General features: G+C 60.5%; 2 protein-coding genes and 1 long non-coding RNA gene across 6 annotated transcripts in view; 2 read left to right on the forward strand and 1 right to left on the reverse strand.

Annotated features, from left to right (window-relative positions):
• On the forward strand, positions 1–3,503 carry PTGER1 (prostaglandin E receptor 1). 2 transcript variants are annotated; one of them, XM_023645209.2, is made up of 3 exons: positions 1–101; positions 1,021–1,982; positions 2,600–3,503. In XM_023645209.2, the coding sequence occupies exons 2-3, from the start codon at positions 1,041–1,043 to the stop codon at positions 2,864–2,866; spliced, it is 1,209 nt and encodes a 402-aa protein (XP_023500977.1). In that variant the 5' UTR covers positions 1–101; positions 1,021–1,040; the 3' UTR covers positions 2,867–3,503. The 2 variants fall into 2 exon arrangements, with proteins under 2 accessions (XP_023500977.1, XP_023500976.1); XM_023645208.2 differs by lacking the exon at positions 1–101 and having other exon boundaries at positions 841–1,982.
• PKN1 (protein kinase N1) overlaps positions 3,496–14,577 on the reverse strand; it is a 22,926-nt gene continuing 11,844 nt past the window's right edge. For all 3 annotated transcript variants that reach the window (XM_023645206.2, XM_023645205.2, XM_023645204.2), the window contains exons 8-22: positions 11,878–11,987; positions 11,650–11,793; positions 9,878–9,953; positions 9,173–9,314; positions 8,979–9,075; positions 7,022–7,101; positions 6,873–6,948; positions 6,693–6,784; positions 5,349–5,525; positions 5,161–5,223; positions 4,993–5,069; positions 4,667–4,809; positions 4,308–4,415; positions 4,145–4,225; positions 3,496–3,772 (exon numbers count right to left, since the gene is read on the reverse strand). In XM_023645206.2, the coding sequence (XP_023500974.1) occupies positions 3,569–3,772; positions 4,145–4,225; positions 4,308–4,415; positions 4,667–4,809; positions 4,993–5,069; positions 5,161–5,223; positions 5,349–5,525; positions 6,693–6,784; positions 6,873–6,948; positions 7,022–7,101; positions 8,979–9,075; positions 9,173–9,314; positions 9,878–9,953; positions 11,650–11,793; positions 11,878–11,987 (1,670 nt within the window). In that variant the 3' untranslated portion in view covers positions 3,496–3,568. The remainder of the gene's footprint in view (positions 3,773–4,144; positions 4,226–4,307; positions 4,416–4,666; positions 4,810–4,992; positions 5,070–5,160; positions 5,224–5,348; positions 5,526–6,692; positions 6,785–6,872; positions 6,949–7,021; positions 7,102–8,978; positions 9,076–9,172; positions 9,315–9,877; positions 9,954–11,649; positions 11,794–11,877; positions 11,988–14,577) is intronic.
• Positions 10,730–12,123, forward strand: LOC138925131 (uncharacterized). Its single transcript, XR_011440921.1, has 2 exons — positions 10,730–10,937; positions 11,595–12,123. It is a non-coding gene; the product is annotated as an uncharacterized lncRNA (long non-coding RNA).

The raw sequence follows: 14,577 nt of genomic DNA on the forward strand, positions 1-14,577 counted from the left end.
GAGCGGCCCGCTGGAGAGCTCGGGCGCAGCGGGTGTGGGCGCAGCGGGAAGCAGGGGTCCAGCGGCAGGCGATGGGGACCCCGGGTCCCAGGCAGTGCTGGGTAAGAAGGCTGGGGCGAGGGTCTCCAGTGGGGAGGGAGGGCACAGAAGGATGGGGCCATGGCTACCGCAGTCTGTCCTGTGTTCTCTGACTCTCAGCCCCTTCTGTCTGTCCCTGCGGGTCTTACTGTCTGTCCATCCTCCCTTCCCATCTGAACCAGCAGGCAGCTCTGCCTTCTTAGCCCTCACCACCAGTGTACCAAGGCTGGGTGTTCCTGGGTCGGCCTTGAGCCTTGGGGCAGGGATATGGAGCTGGCCGCAGTGGAACTGTGGGTGTCCAGGATGAGGCAGCTGAGACCAGGGGTAACGGCCGGGTGAGAGACAGCAAGGGAGCGCAGAGATGGGAGTGTGGGGACAGGAATGGGACCATAGGAACAGAGATATGGTCGTGGGAACAGAATGGGACCATGGAGACAGAGATGCATCGACAGGGACAGGGACGGAGCTGTGGAGACAGAGATGTGGCCATGGGCAGAGAGTGCAGTGGGGAGAGATGTGCCCATGGTGGCAGAGGTGGGGCTGTGAACATCAAGGATGGGATTGGAGTAAAGTGACACAGTGATGGGCAGAGGTGGGGCAGTGGGGTCAGGTGGGAACCTCGGATCAGAAATGGGTCAGTGGGCATCAGATGGGGCCAGGGGCCAAGGATTTGCTGTGGTGTAAACACGGGAGGTGGGTGTCAGAGGTGGGTCTGGGAGGCCCAGAGGTGCGGACAGAGACACGGAGGGCTGGAGCCGGGGAGCCTGGTGGACAGAGAGGCGGGCAGTGAGGGCAGAGTGAGGCAGAGGAGGAGGAGGGATCAGGAATGGGGCAGCCAGGGTCATCTGGAGTTGCTATGGCAGAGGGTCCGCCGAGGAACGCCATGGGGTCAAATGGCGCTGGGCCCGGCCAGCCTCACCTGTCCTGCCCCCCTCTCCGCAGCCCCAGCCCCGGCACCCGACATGAGCCGGTGCGGGCCCCTCAACCTGAGCCTGGCGGGAGAGGCCACCACGTGTGCGACGCCCGCGGCCCCCAACGCGTCGGCCGGGCAGCCGGCGGGCTTGGCGGGCGCGTCGCCGGCGCTGCCCATCTTCTCCATGACGCTGGGCGCCGTGTCCAATGTGCTGGCGCTGGCGCTGCTGGCGCAGGCCTCGGGCCGCCTGCGGCGCCGCCGCTCGGCCGCCACCTTCCTGCTGTTCGTCGCCAGCCTGATGGCCACCGACCTGGCGGGCCACGTGATCCCGGGCGCGCTGGTGCTGCGTCTGTACACGGCGGGCCGCGCGCCGGCGGGCGGCGCCTGCCACTTCCTGGGCGGCTGCATGGTCTTCTTTGGCCTGTGCCCGCTGCTGCTGGGCTGCGGCATGGCCGTGGAGCGCTGCGTGGGCGTCACGCGGCCGCTGCTGCACGCGGCGCGCGTCTCGGCGGCGCGCGCGCGCCTGGCGCTGGCGGGGCTGGCGGCCCTGGCCCTGGCCGTGGCGCTGCTGCCGCTGGCGCGCGTGGGCCGCTACGAGCTGCAGTACCCGGGCACGTGGTGCTTCATCGGCCTGGGCCCGGCGGGCGGCTGGCGCCAGGCGCTGCTCGCCGGCCTCTTCGCCGGCCTCGGCCTGGCCGCGCTGCTCTCCGCGCTCGTGTGCAACACGCTCAGCGGCCTGGCCCTGCTCCGCGCCCGCTGGCGCCGCCGCTCTCGACGGCGCCCCCCGGCCTCCGGCTCAGACGGCCGCCGTCCCTGGGGGGCGCGCGGACCCCGCTCGGCCTCCGCCTCGTCTGCCTCGTCCGTCGCTTCGGCCTCCGGCGGCTCCCCAGGCCGTGGCTCAGCGCGCAGGGCCCGCGCCCACGACGTGGAGATGGTGGGCCAGCTCGTGGGCATCATGGTGGTGTCGTGTATCTGCTGGAGCCCGCTGCTGGTGAGGGGCGCTCATGCCTCTCCGGCAGTACTTTTTCCCGCTCCTTCCGTGGCCCTTCCCACCCCTTTGCGTCCTAAGACACCTGCGTCCTCCTCCCTTCCCAGGCCAGGGCCCGCCCCCTCGAGGCCCCGCTGTCAAAGCGCCTGCCCTTTGCTCGCTCCCTGTGAAGTCCCACTCGTCCTCCACGTCTCCTTATCTTACTCCTCCCCGGGGTCTTCGTAGCTCACCGACCCATGGGAGCCTCCTCTCCAGCCCCACCCCTCTGGTACCCGAAGCTTCATCCCGTCGTCCCCGTCCACTACCACCTTCCCCGTTTCTCTTCTCCCCTCAGTCCCCTGAGCTTCGGGATACCTGAGACTTTCCCTCCTTTCTTGCCGAGCCCACACCTGCTGAAGGCCTTTGCTTCTGCCACGCCCTCTAAGGGCCAGCTTACTCGCCTCTTTCTATACATGGCTCCTCCCCACGCAGACTCCCATTTACGGCCCCTGTGGCGCCCCCCACCCCAGCCCCTTTCCCTCCAGCCGCGCTCCCTCCCACCCCAGACCCCCCTCTCGCCGGTCGCCTTCTCTGACACCGTCCTCCCACCCCCCACCGGCTCACACCGGCTTCTCTCGCAGGTGCTGGTGGTGCTGGCTGTTGGGGGCTGGGGCGCCAGCTCCCTGCAGCGGCCCCTGTTTTTGGCCGTGCGCCTCGCCTCGTGGAACCAGATCCTAGACCCCTGGGTGTACATCCTGCTGCGCCAGGCCGTGCTGCGCCAGCTGCTTCGCCTCCTGCCCCTGAGGGCTGGCGCCAAGGGCGGCCCCGCGGGGCTGGGTCCAACCCGGAGTGCCTGGGAGGCCAGCTCGCTGCGCAGCTCCCGACACGGTAGTCTCAGCCACTTCTAGCGTGCCCCGAGGCCCAGCGGCTAAGCCAGACCACCCCGGGCCGCGCCCGGGGTGCAGCGCGGAGCCTTCGGGGAGCAAAGCCACTTTGCGGCCCAGCCCGGGCGCTGCGTGCCGTCGGGGCTGCAGCGCGCTGTGGCCGCTCGGGGGCGCGGAGACGCCGGGCGCGAAGCCGGAGCGGCGGGAGCATGCGCGCAGCGCCGCGGCCGCAGCCCGGGGGCGGGGGCTCTGCCCGAGTGGAGCGAGGGGCTTTGGGGGACGATCCTGCTCCTGGCGTCGCGGGAACCGACGCCAGCAACCTCTCGCGCACGATGCCTCCGAGCTCCCCCAACACGGCCGCAAGGCCCTGCCCCAAATTACATCCCATCGCAGCCTCGAGACCCCACATCCCTCAACGCGGTCTCGGACCCCATCCCATCGCGGCCCACCGTCACAGTCCCGAGCCCCCGGTCCCCTGATCCGCCTCAGCTGACCCCCACCATAACCCCGGGCAGCTCCCTACCACTCCCCTTGCACCCAGCCACCCATCCGATCCGCCCCAGCAAGCCTCTGCCTCTGGGCACACCCCCCACCCCCGCCATCACCGGCCCCCGCCCCGTGCCCCCCATTACTGCGTACAATAAGAGCCGAGATGCATGGATGGGGCAAACCCCAAGGCCGTTTAAAAAACTACTAACAGCTCGGGAGGCGGGGGTGGGGAGAGGGCTAGCAGCCCCCAGCCACGAAGTCGAAGTCCCGGAAGGCCGCCTGCTCCGCGGCCGAGAGGGGCCGCGCGTCGCGGGGCGGGCTCAGCGCCGGGGCCTCGCCCGTGAACTCCTCGTCGAAGTTGCTGACGTCGGTGCGGCCCGACAGGGTGGGCACGAAGGGCGGCGGCAGGCGCCGGGCCAGCAGGGCGTCCCAGCCCAGAGTCTGCAGGGCGGGCGGGGACAGGTCAGCAGGGGAGGCGGGAGCCAGACTGCAGCGGGGGGAGGGGGGGGGGCGGTGTCCCTGCACCCGGTCCAGCCCCGGAGCTGCAGGGGTCGGGACATGGAGTCACAAGGCAGAGGGAAAGCGGGGGGCCTGGGGGCTCAGGAAGGCTCACAACAGGCAGGGAAGGGGGCTGCTGGTCAGTCGGGGAGGCTGGGCTCAGGCAGAGGGCAGTGCTCCCCAGCAGGCCAGCCTGGGGCAGATGTGTGTGTGGGAGAGTCAGAGGGGCGAAGGAAGGGAGAGAAGGGGGTGGGGCCGACGTTGGAGGGAGCCCTAGACCGGGGGTGGTGACCGGGTCCTTGAGAGTGGCCTCACCCTGAAGAAGGGCTGTTTTCTCACATCCTCGGCGTCCCTCTCGCTGGACCCCAACCTTCGCTCTGGGTTTCTCCGCAGCAGCTGCGGAGGGAGCACTGCGTCAGTCTTCCCCTCCGGCCCCAGAGCCCCTCCCCACGCCCACTCCAAGCTGGGGGGTCCTCACCCTGCGCATGATGCCGATGGCCTCGGCCGACAGGAAGCGGGGGTAGCGGACCTCGTCGTTGACGATGCTGTCAAACACCTCCTCCTCGTCGTCCCCTGGGAATGGGGACTGGGGACAGGGAGAGCCAGGGAAATCAGGCCCCTCCACGCCCAGCCCGGCCCAGCCCAAGCACTCCGCTCACATGGCTCCCATGGGAGGGGAAGTACCCCATTTTACAGATGCTGAAACAGGCCAGGGAGGAAGCCACCGCCCCGATCCCACAGCACGCGGTGGAGGCGGATTCTGATCCCACCGCTGGGCGCACACAGGTTCCAGCATGACCCCAAGGACAGGCAGGGTGGGGCAGCCTGGGGCCTCACCTCACCGACCAGCATCTCGTAAAGTAGCACGCCCAGTCCCCACCAGTCCACCGCCCGTGTGTATGACGTGTCCGTCAGCACCTCAGGGGCCAGGAACTCTGGGGTCCCGCAGAACGTGCTGGTGCGGTCGCCATAGCCCATCCCTGGGGAAGCAAGGCCCAGGAGGACATGGGGCGGGGGTTCCAGCTCTGGGCCAGCCCAGCATGGGTGGTCCAGAGCCCTGTCCCAGGGTCCAGGCTGGCGGTAACCTGGTAGGGTTGGGGACGCCATTCCAGCCCCTTCTAGTCCCCAGAAGCCATCCCCTCAGGCCCCGCCCCACCCCTCACCCTCCTTGCAGAGGCCAAAGTCTGCAATCTTGACATAGCCCTCGGTGTCCAGCAGCAAATTGTCCAACTTCAGGTCCCTGTGAGGGGGTGGGGGAGTAAAGAGGGGTGAGTGGGGGTCAGGGCCCCTCTGCAGCCTGAGGGCCCCCGGTGGGCAGCGCGCGCCTGCACCTGTAGACGATCTTGTGTTCATGGAGAAACTGCAGCCCCAGCACCACACAGGCCGAATAAAAGCTGCAGAGAGAGGCGGGTGTGAGGGACCGCGACGGGGGACCGCATCAACCCGGCCTCCCCATTCTCCACAGCCCCCAGGCCCCAAGACTCCAGGAGCCGGGGGGAGGCGTGGGGAGGGCGCTCACATGGCCCGGGGCTCGGAGAACACGTCGCTGTGGATGTGCAGCATCAGGTCCCCGCCAGCCGAGTACTCCATCACAAAGCACACATGCTCTGGGGTCTGGAAACAGCCAAACAGGTTCACCAGGAAGGGATGTCCTGCCTCCGTCACCGCGGCCAGGATCCGCTTCTCACACATCAGGCTGGGCAGGGTGAGGCAGGGGTCAGAGACCACAGTAGTCCCCCACCCCTGCCCCACACTGCCCAGAGTCCTCCGTCACCAGGTATTTGTTGAGGACCTCACATGGCGGTGCAACCTTGGGCAAACTGCTTAATATCTCTGAACCTCAGCAGCCTCATCTGCTAAACAGGCATCTAGAATCCACCCGTTGTCCTACTAACAGTCCCCCAACGTCCCTCTGGGGAACTGCCAGGGGAGGGTCAGTTGGAGCACTCCATCTGCCTGGCCAGGAATTGGCTCAGAAAAGGAGAAGCCAAGCCAATGGGGCTCCGTCTCCAGAGTTCAGCTGGAATTATTAAGGCAGAAGGGCTAAAGCTGGTGGATGAGCCTTAAACGGCTGGGCTGGAGCAAATCTCTGCCCCCAGGAGGGGCTTGCAAGCAAAGTCCATACAGAGGAAAACAGAACTGAGAGACAGCATCTGAGCACCTGGATACAGCCACACCTGAAGGCGGCACTCCCGGACTTTTCTGATCCAGAACAATAAATTCCTCTATTTGCTTAAGCCTGTCTAAGTTGGATTCCTGATTAAGAAAAGCATGTCAGGAGGATTGTGGACCATCTCAGGCCTCTACCGGGCATTTACATGTGGCCACGCACTGTGTAGCATGGTCTAGATGCATCCTCTCATTTAATCCACCCAATGACCCTGCAAGAAAGGCCTTATTCCTCCCCTTTTGTAGACAGGGAGGCCAAGGTTCATAAGGGCAAAGTGCCCTCCCCAAGATGTCTGAGCTCATCTGTGGCAGAGGCAGGGTTTGAACCCAGGGCCCTGGCCCCACAGCGAATCACACAGGCTACAGACTCAAGTCCTTAAGTCTGAATCTCGGAGCTGCTGCTTGCTGGCTGTGTGACCTTGAGCACCTTGCTCAACCTTGCTGTGCTCAACCACTGGCAGGACAGGGACAGTCCCGGTGTGCCTCGCAGAGCTGTTGTGGGGACGGACGAGTCCCTGACTGTGGCACACAGTGGTGCTTTCCAAGGGCTGTTGTCCCTCTCGTCAGCACCGGCTTCCCCTGTGCGGGGACTCTGTGAGTCACCCTCACGGCAGCTCCAAGGCGGTGGCTGCTCTGTCTCCCGTTCCTCAGAGGAGAAGACAGAGGTTCCCAGAGGGCCCGAGCGGGGTCCCACCTCTCCACCTCATCTCGGGCCACGATGTCCCCTTTCTTCAAAGCCTTGATGGCGAACAGCTCCCCGCTGGGCCGGAACTCAGAGAGCAGCACCTGGAACCAGGGTGGGCAGCAGTGGCTTCGGTGGCCAGCAAGGGGCCGGGATCCGGGTCCCCAACCCCCACGGCCTCCCCCACCTCACCTTCCCAAAGTGACCCCGGCCCAGCACCGCCAGGAACTTGAAATCCTCAAGGGTCAGGGGCGCCTTCCTCAGGGGACTGTGGAGAGAGGACACTGTGGGGACAGGGACAGCGGACGGGGCTCAGGGGTGGGGACGGGGGAGGGTGTCACCTGCACAAGGCGGGGCCTGGGGTCCCCTGGGTCTCTGAAGGGAGCTGGGGAGCGGTGGTCGTTTCCCGGACTGGGGAACTCTGGTGGAGAGAGGAGGTGAGAGCGAGGGAAGTCAGAGGCACCCTGAACCACGAGGGCCACTGAGGCCGCTATCTACCTCCGACCTCACCTGCCCTCCCACAGACCTCACTCGCTCACTCCCCTGCAGCCACTCTGTTCCCTTCACTGTGCCCTGAACACACCAGGCATGTTTCCACCCCAGGAGCTTTGCACAGCTCGTCTCTTCACCAGGAAGGCTCTTTTCCAGACACCTGCCTGGCTCCTCTGTCACCCCCTTCAGTGCTTTACTCACCGTCACCTTCACAGCTGGTCAGCTGAGAACTAACAGAACCCCCAGAACTCCTACCCCTCCTCTGCTTCATTCTCTCCTCAGCACGTCTCATGCTGCTGATATATTTTATCATTTATCCACTTATTGCCTTGACTGCCATTAGCCCTCAGAGCTTCTTAACTCTTTACCCCACACGCGGGTACAAGCTTGAAAAGAATCAAAACATTTTAAACGGAAAAGAAAATGACCTACTGGTCCATCATCCTCCACTACAGACACAGTTCTAAAAATTCACTCAGTGCAGACAGGTGCACGATGGGAAACACTGTCTGCTCCTGCCCCAGTGCCCCCAGTGCTGGCACCATTAACGGTGTCCTGGGGGCCTTTCTAGATAGATTCTACACCCACACAAGCAAAAGCGCCGGCCCGGGCTCCGCTTTTCTTGCACCCACCATTGACGACATTCCAGTCTTGCATCTCCCACTGGACAAGCTGTCTTGGAAATCATTCAAGGCCGGCACCTGGAGCCCAGGCTCCTTTTTCACCTCTGCATACTACTCCATCCTGCCACTGATTTAGCAGTGGTCTCTAGGCTGACCCTGCAGTTGGTTCTGCTCTCGCCCACACTATGTGGCTAAAGTGATCATCCACCACTGGCGTCCAGGAGTGGAGGCGTGGGGTCAAGACCACGTCCACTGCAACTCAGGAGCGACGCCCTCTCAAGGAGACACAGCACTTTGCACGCTTCCCACCGACGGCCTTTTCCCTGCACCCCCCCAGCATTTGGTGTTATTAAACTTTCGGATTTTTTTGGCTAAATTCATCTAATTTACTGAGCTATTTCATTTCCTCTCATGCCGTGAAGCGTATATCATTATCCTTGTTTTTACAAATGAGGCATGAAACGGACTCTGTGAGGGGCACCGGCGCCAGCTCGCCGGTGCCACCGCCTCGACCAGGGTCCGTGAACGTCATGTCTGACACGGTCAGCGAGCCATGAAAACCTTTCACGTTTTTAAAGGGGTGGGCAAAGGTCACAAGGAGAAGATATTTCATGATCCCTGGAGGCAACGTGACCCTGGCATGTCAGCGTCCCTCAGCAAGCCTTCTCCAGACGCGGGCCTGTCCAGCGGGCAGCCATCCTCTGCCACGGCGCTGCCGAGTTGTCACTGGGACCTCCCGGCCCACACGGACTCTACAGCCTTCACGGAGAAGGCTGCTGGTCTCTGACCTGGATCCAGATGCAGGACACGCCCCTCTCCCTGCAGGCTCCCTCGTGTCCCCTCTAACCAGCAACGCCCCACCCAGAGAACACCACTCTCTTGACTTCTATCCTTGACATGAATTTTAAACATGCTCATTTTACAGGGCAGTGCCCTGAGCAGAGAGAGGCGAAGCTGCATGCTGTAGATCACACAGCTAGGAGGTGGCAGAACAGGAATGGGGACCCAGGAGGCTTGGCTCTTGAGCCCACGATTTTATCCAAGATAGAGAAGTGGGCCCTGACCCTGGCAGAAAAGTGGTGTGTGACCAGGGAAGTTCCCGGAGGTCTCTGGGCCTTGAGTGGAGAAGGAGGCCCCCTCATGCTGCCCAGGCCAGGCTGAGGGGAAAGTGGGGGAGGCTTACCAGACTCGACGGGCTGGAAGCAGGGCCTGCAAGGCTCTTCTGGGGCGAGCTGTCCAATGCGTCAGCCGCGAGGTTCAGCTTCTCCAGGGAGATGTCGCTGCAGCACAAGGGGTGGCAGTGTCTCTGGGGCCTGGGGCCCACCACCCCGGGATGCAACCGGGGGCGACAGAGACCCCGGGACCCTCCCTGCTTACCCCGTGGACCGGGCCTCGGGCCCCGGAGAAGCCCCGGGGCTGAAGGTGCTTGTAGCGGTGGCGCTGGGGATGAGCCGGCGCAGCAGCCGCACCCAGGTGGCGACATCAATGTTCATCTGCCTGGCGCGCTGGAACGCCTTCCCTGGGGACAGCTCAGGGTCACCGCCCAGCTTGCCCGGGCCCGCCCCTCCATGAGACCCCTCTCCTCCCACCCTGGCCCTGCCACCCCAGTCCCACCCCTCCGCAAGACCCCGCCCCTCCCGCCCAGGCCCCGCCCCTCCGCGAGGCCCCTCCCCTCCCACCCAGGCCCACCCCTCCCCTCCCACCCGTCTCTCCCCTCCGCAAGACCCCGCCCCTCCCCCAGGCCCCGCCCCTCCACGAGGCTCCTCCCCTCCCGCCCAGGCCCACCCCTCCCCTCCCACCCCTCGGCAAGACCCCGCCCCTCCTACTCAGGCCTGCCCCTCCGCAAGACTCCTCCCCTCCTGCCCAGGCCCCGCCCCTCCCACTCAGGCCCGCCCCTCCCCTCCCACCCTGGCCCTGCCACCTCAGTCCCGCCCTTCCACAAGACCCCGCCCATCCCACCCAGGCCCCGCCCCACTCCCGCCCCTCCATAAGACCCCGCCCCTCCCACCCAGGCGTGGCCCCTCCTGCCCAGTCCCGCCCCTCCACAAGACCCCGCCCCTCCCGCCCCGGGCAGCTGCTCACCCTGCTGCTTGGAGAAGATCTTCTTCTGCCGTTGGAGCCGCGGTATCCGCTCGATGACGGGGTTGCGGAAGGTGACCTGCAGAGGGGCCACCGGTGAGGACCCTCGCCACCTCCAGGCAGCTTGGTGGGAGGCCCTGGGGGCATAGGGGTGCACACCCGTATGTGTTGGGGTTCCGATCACGGGCATCGCGTCTAACCGCGGCGCACATGCAGCGCACTGAGGGATGGTAACGCCCTTCCGCCGCCCAGCAGGGCCACCTCCTGAAGGGCCGTCGTGGGAGGGCAAGCAGCAGGCCACCAGGCCCCTCTCTAGGGCGGGGAGGGGTCTGACCCAACAAGATGGACACACAACTCCAGCAAACATCCAGCCACGTGGTCCAGCGTCCTGATGCCCCCCGCGTGGTCCCAGCCCAGCAGCGTCAACATCACCTGGGGACTTGCTGGAAACGCAGATTCTCGGACCCCCACCTGGACCCACTGGATCAGAAACGCTGGTGGTGGCGCCCAGCAGCCTATATTCAACGAGCCCACCAGGTCACACTGGGGCCCATCCATGGGAGACAGCACCGGTCTAGCTGGATTCTCCCAGCACCAGCACATCTTCTAGAAGGTGCTAAAATCACACAACTGCGACCTTGCGTTCGATATGGTCAGCAATAGCCACATGTGGCTATTTAAAGTTAGTAAAACTTAAGTAAAATTAAGATTTCCGTTCCCTGGTCACACTGGCCATGCTTCAAGTGGCTACTATCCTGGAGGGGTGGATACAGAACATGTCTGTCTGTGATAGAACTCAACTATTGTAGGCTCATCAACAACAGAACTGCAGAAAGTTCCACTGGACACTGCCTTGGGAGAGGCCCAAGAACAGAAGAGAGCGGTAGAGAAAACCTGGGCGGCGAGGCAAGGGCCGGCCAGCGCCCAGCACCACTGCCATCGCACTGGCTGAGGACCAACCTCTGGGCCCGCGATGGACCCAGCGCCCCAGCTCCTCCAGCAGGAGACGGAAGAACTCCCGCCTGAGGAGACAGATGCACACACAGAACAGGCACATGGGCATGTAAGGGGCAAATTTAAAGAATTGTTAGGGATGCTTGGCAAATGAGGGGCCAGTGACACTCCCTCTCGGAGCCCAGCTTCCTCCTGTGTCCAGTGTGACTAACGACAGCCTCCTGCACGGGGTTGTTGCACCGAGTGACCAGTCAATGCCAGCAAAGCATGGAGGACCGAGCTCCCTCACACGGCAGGGGGCCAGAAGGGGGTGCCATTCAGACACGGGCTCTCACCAGGGGACAGTGGCAATGTCTGGAGGCCTTTTGAATTGTCACAAATTGGGGGGTGCTACTGGCTTCCTGTGGGTGGAGGCCAGGACTGCTGCCCCACGCCCTGCAGTGCACAGCTGGCCCTGCGGCCAAGACCGGCCAGGCCCTGTGGTCTGTGGTGCCGAGGGCGGGTGCCCCGCAGTGGACCCCAACACTACTGCGGGAGGGCCCTCTCCACACAGCTGTGCCTCTGGCAGCAATCTCCAGGACACGCCACCAGGTTTGCTTTTATTCTTCTGGCTTGACAAAATGTTATGTCTTCTTTTTTTTTTTTTTTAACTATCTTGCCTCAGAACAAAACCAGTCCCAGGTTGTCAGGCCATGAATGTGGCTAATTATATGTACTTTCCTATCAAATTCTGGAGACTGACTGAAAACACCTCTTCCCCTTCTAGCAAACTGGGAGCAGGGGTGCAGGAAGCCTGTTCTGAGGGTCAGGGCAGGCAGTACCTCGGCCACCAGGCAGCCCTGGGGCTCCATGTCCAGCTGCACCTCATGCCTCTCGTTGTCCAAGAAATCCTCCAGCTTCAGGAATTTGAGGGCACACAGGCCCCGCTGATCCCGCCAGAGCACAGCCAGCTCCAGCTCCCGTGCCTCAGGAGGAGGAAGAAGGCCATCACTTGGGGTGCCTGAGGTGCAGAACCCCTCCAAGCCCTGGCACCCCCCAACACAGCTCACCCTCTCCAGCTCCAGGGTGAAGCTCTGGTCCCAGGCGCTGGGGCCACACGGCTTCCAGGACGTCTGGCCCACCACCGTGTTATCCAGCTTCAGCACGGTGCTGACCTCGCCTGGAATGGGGTGGGGCTGGGCATCAGGACATGCTGGGGGGGTGGGTAAGCCCCTGTACCTTACTGAAGAAATCTCCCCTTCCCCCAGAACGTTCTGCTATGCTATCTCAACAAAGCTTTAAGGTTCTGCCTTCCACTCAAGGCCTTTAATCGACTTCCAGTTGACTTTTGTGTATGCTGTGAGGTAGGGATCCATTCCCTCTATATGCAAGTTCCAGCAATATGCTCCTAAGTATTCACCCTGGAAAAAAGTGCATGCAGGTACCCATCAGGAGATGCACAGATACAATGCATATATAACGGCCTCAGAGTAGAAACACCTCACTCTCCATTAACAGGAGAATTCATATATGACTGTAACATGGACTTATTAGCTGAACAAAGAAAATGCTGATATTCAACTATTTTTTACATAAAAAAAAAAAAGAAAGACAGGGGGCCGGCCTGGTGGCACAGCGGTTAAGTGCGCACTTTCTGCTTTGGCAGCCTGGGGTTTGCTGGTTCAGATCCCGGGTGCAGACAAGGCACCGCTTGGCAAGCCACACTGTGGTAGGCGTCCCACATATAAAGTAGAGGAAGATGGGCACGGATGTTAGCTCAGGGCCAGCCTTCCTCAGCAAAAAGAGGAGGATTGGCAAAGAACTTGAAATCGGCAATTCCAAAAGTCCCATGCACCCCTATGTTCATGGCAGCATTATTTACAATAGCCAAGACGTGGAAGCAACCTAAGTGCCCATCAACTGATGATTAGATGAAAGAAGATATGGTATATATACACAATGGAATACTACTCAGCCATAAAAAAGGATAAAATCGTCCCATTCACAACAACATGGATGGACCTTGAGGGTATTATGTTAAGTGAATTAAGCCAGATAAAGACGAACTCTGTATGACTCCACTCATAGGTGGAAGTTAAACACGTAGACAAAGAGAACTGATTGGTGGCTACCAGGGGAAAGGGGGAGTGGGGGGAGGGCACAAAGGGTGAAGGGGTGCACCTACAACACGACTGACAGACAATAATGTACAACTGAAATTTTACAAGGTTGTAAACTATCATAATCTTAATAAAAAGTTAAAAAAAAAAAGGAGGATTGGCAGTGGATGTTAGCTCAGGGCTAATCTTCCTAAAAAAATAAATAAATAAAATAAAAGACAGCAATTTGATATGGCTCAGTCTAAGACAGTGGACTATTAAATAGGAGTAAAGATGAATGAATGCACTACAGTCTCATGTGATAATGTGGATAAGTCTCCCAACGATGGTGAACAAAGGAAGCCATGAGCAGGAAATCTGCTCTGTGTGACATGTGTACAAAGTTCAAATGCCAGCAAAATTTACCTACATCATTTTGAGATGCACACATGGGGGCTAAAACTACAAAGAAAATCAGTGAAGTGATAACCACAAAAATCAGGAGAGTAGCTACCCCTAAGACAGAGGAAGGAGCTTGAACTGAGGAGGGGTCTTCCAGAGACTTCTATTTGTTGACCTGGGTGACAGTAACATGGCTATCTGCTCTATCATTATTGTTTTTTTTCTTTCTTTTTAAGGTATGCTTTTTAGTGAGGAAGACTGGCCCTGAGCTAACATCTGTTGCCAATCTTCCTCTTTCTTTCCTCCCCAGAGCCCCAGTGCATAGTGGTATAACCTAGTTGTAAGTCTTTCTGGTTCCTCCATGTGGGCCGCCGCCTCAGCACGGCTTGACGAACGGTGTGTTCGGTCTGTGCCTGAGATCCAAACCAGCAGACCCTGGGCCGCCAAAGTGGAGCGCATGAACCTAATGACTCGGCTATGGGGCTGGCCGCTGCTCTGTTATTCTTCTTTTATACATACTTTTTTGTACATACGTACAAAAAAGGTTTTTTTTCATTGTGGTAAAATTCACATAAAATTTATCATCGTAACATTTTTAAGTGGCAATAAGCACATTCTCATTATTCTGCAACCATCAGCACCATCCATCTCCAGAACTCTTTTCATCTTCCCAAACAGAAACTCTGTCCCGCTTAAACACTAACTCCCCCCGCCCCCCCAGCCCCGGCCCCCGCCATGCTTTCTATCTACATGAATTTGACTACTCTAGCCACCTCGTATGAGTGGAATCATGTTTGTCTTTTTGTGACTGGCTTATTTCACTTGGCATAATGTCCTCAAGGTTCATCCACGCTGTAGCCTGTGTCAGAATGTCCTTCCTTCTCAAGACTGAATAATATTTCATTGCACGGATGGACCACACTGTGTTTATCTATTCATCCACCAGTACACACGATGGTTGCTTGTACCTTTCGGCAATTGTGAGTAAGGCTGCTGTGAACACGGTGTGCCAATGTCTGTTCAAGACCCTGCCTTCAGCTCTTTCGGGTGCACACCCAGCAGTGGGACTGCTGATCACATAGTAATTCTGTGTTTAATTTTATAAGGAACTGACATACTCTTTCCACAGTGGCTGCACCCTTTTGCACTCCCACCAGCAGTGTACGAGGGTTCCAATTTCTCCACATCCTCATCAACACTGTTATTTCTGTTTTTTTCTCCTTATAGTAGCCATCCTAATGGGTGTGATATGCTAGTTTTTTAAAGTGA

The sequence above is a fragment of the Equus caballus genome, chromosome 7 (genome assembly GCF_041296265.1).
Source record: "Equus caballus isolate H_3958 breed thoroughbred chromosome 7, TB-T2T, whole genome shotgun sequence".
Taxonomy (NCBI): domain Eukaryota; kingdom Metazoa; phylum Chordata; class Mammalia; order Perissodactyla; family Equidae; genus Equus; species Equus caballus.